This window comes from Arachis stenosperma, chromosome 4 (assembly GCF_014773155.1).
Source record: "Arachis stenosperma cultivar V10309 chromosome 4, arast.V10309.gnm1.PFL2, whole genome shotgun sequence".
NCBI lineage: Eukaryota > Viridiplantae > Streptophyta > Magnoliopsida > Fabales > Fabaceae > Arachis > Arachis stenosperma.
The window spans coordinates 8,143,627-8,145,889 of record NC_080380.1 but is presented as its reverse complement, the minus strand read 5'-3'; the positions used below and the strand labels follow the sequence as shown (position 1 = coordinate 8,145,889).

Sequence of the window (2,263 nt, the reverse complement as noted above, 5' to 3'; positions counted from 1 at the left end):
TATAGTCTCTTATACTCTTCTAAAAAGTTGTGAGTTTGAGTCTCCTTATTTTTTGATAAAAAAAAATCTTGGATTTAATTGCCGCCCCTGGTGGTTATTTTTTTTTATTCGCCTTTAAACAGTTGGGGAACAAATAAAGAAGTTATAGCCAGTTCCAAAGTGTAACCACACCGTCATTTTATAATTAAGAATTGAAAAAATTAATTGTGAACCACCAATAATACAGAGTCAATCACGTCATAAGAAAAAACAAAAGATCAGTCCTCTCACCTTATTACTTTAATTTCGTGCAATGAATAATATATCCTCGGTAGAATAATGTCATTAAAAAGCAAATACAAAAATAATTACCTGTGTTCAAGTAAAATTATAATTACACATACATCACCATTCCAAATGTGTTCAAGTAAAATTACAAGCAAGCAGCAAATCGGTGTGCATTCTAAAATCAAACACATAATATATATGAGCATCATTCAAAGTACTAAAGCTTTTGTGTATAGTTTTCAAAACAGAAATACAAAGAAAAAAAATATATATATATATATATATATAAATAATTTGTCTTCATATGGTTTGTTTTATAATTTTTTTAAGTGACATGTAAAGATAATGAATAAAAATTATTAAATAATTAATTATTTAATTAAATTATTATCTAATAATCATTTATTATTATTTTCACACGTAAATAACTTCGAACCAGTAGTTATTGTTTTTTTAGAAAATTTTAACTTTATATAAAGTTAATAAATAAAAGCCGTTAGATAATATTTTAGTCAAATTTATCAAATTATTTAACGAACTCTTAACTATTAACCTCGGATGAAGTTTAGGGGAATCGAAACGCAATGAATAAAGCTACCTAGTGATCCTTCGAGAAGATGCTGATCCAGTCGCTCCACCAGATCCAAACATGTGTCCATGAGACTGATACTGATGCTGATGCTGATGCCCCATCATCATCATCATATGTGATGGCACAATCCCGCCACCACCAGCACCACCGTCGTTGGTCTGATCAGCACCAGCATGCTGCCTAGTACCTCCTCCAATCAAAGCAGTCCTCTCACCCTCCATCTCCCGATACTTGTGTAGATAGACCTTAAGAGGCTCCACGTACTCCTCAAATCCAAGGGTAGTCATGGCCCACAGCAGATCGTCGCCGTTGATGGTCTTGCGTTTCTCCTTTTGGCACTTATCGGAGGCTTCACCCGTTATGAAGCTTATGAACTCCGACACACACTCCTGCACCGTCTCCTTAGCCTCTTTCGAGATCTTCGCGTTCGCCGGCAGCGCCTTCTTCATGATCCTGCTCACGTTCGCTATCGGCAGGAACCTGTCCTGCTCCCTGAACTCGCTCGTGTTCCCTCCTTGTCCTCCTGACTCGTTGTCCGATTCCGCCATTGAAGCCCACAAAAAGCATCTATATATTAGGGGGAAATTTTAAATTAGGGTTCATGCTGTAGAATGTGTGCAAATATGTATATATAAGTAAGAAGTGAGATTAAATATTAAGCTTTTAAAATGGATAAAGCAAGGAAGGGAAGGTGAAAAAAATTGGCGGGTTGGACTTAAGAGTGCACAAGCCAAGTCACAAGTGAGTGGTTATGTAAATTAGATCATACTCTATAAATTACCGACCCGCACACGTAGTGAAATAAACATTTGATATATCTATTATTTATACTATTTAGTATTTTTATTATTTACTTATATTTTTTTTAAATTGATATATGTTGTGTTCAAGAATTTTCGGATCCAACACTTTACGTTCTAACAATTTTTTAAATATATTTATTGGATAAATTAATTTCTAGCAAATTTAATTATAAGTTAATTAAGTTAAAAAAATTATTTATTTATCTAACAAAAATAATTATCGATAATTTTTAAAAAATAAAAATTTATTAAAAATAAAAATGCCATGTCTAAAATTTTTTAAAAGTTAATTTTAATACATACTATTTAAGATTTAGTTATGTGTAATATTAACAGTATTAAAAGCATATTGCAAGAAAAAAGCATACATTGAAACAATAAAAGAAAAGAAAAAACTTCTATGAGTAGCTCTAGTTATTCTTTTTTTTTTTTTTGGGTGACTGCTCTCGTTATTCATTTGAAATAATTAAGATTTAACCTTTTAAGGTTGTTTGGGGATTCATAATTAATTATAGGTTTAATTATTCTGTTGATTTTTATAGTTTTGCGAAATTTTTAATTAGATTTCTATATTTTTTTTCTTTTTAATTGAGTTTTTACA

At 31.1% G+C, this 2,263-nt stretch overlaps 1 protein-coding gene across 2 annotated transcripts; it reads right to left on the bottom strand.

Annotated features, from left to right (window-relative positions):
* Positions 1–237: 237 nt before the first annotated feature.
* On the bottom strand, positions 238–1,587 carry LOC130973266 (nuclear transcription factor Y subunit B-3-like). Of its 2 annotated transcripts, none has more exons than XM_057897718.1 (2): positions 866–1,586; positions 238–351 (listed from the first exon to the last, which is right to left on the bottom strand). In XM_057897718.1, the coding sequence occupies exons 1-2, from the start codon at positions 1,405–1,407 to the stop codon at positions 348–350; spliced, it is 546 nt and encodes a 181-aa protein (XP_057753701.1). In that variant the 5' UTR covers positions 1,408–1,586; the 3' UTR covers positions 238–347. The 2 variants fall into 2 exon arrangements, with proteins under 2 accessions (XP_057753701.1, XP_057753700.1); XM_057897717.1 differs by having other exon boundaries at positions 351–442; positions 866–1,587.
* Between the last annotated feature and the right edge of the window lie 676 nt (positions 1,588–2,263).

What these genes read in the sequence shown, in the direction of transcription:
- LOC130973266 (XM_057897717.1), bottom strand. Translation starts at nt 1,407, where the DNA reads ATGGCGGAATCGGACAACGAGTCAGGAGGACAAGGAGGGAACACGAGC. An exon ending in TCTTCTCGAAGGATCACTAG is followed by an intron (nt 443 to 865) that starts GTAGCTTTATTC and finishes GTTTGATTTTAG; the next exon opens with AATGCACACCGATTTGCTGC.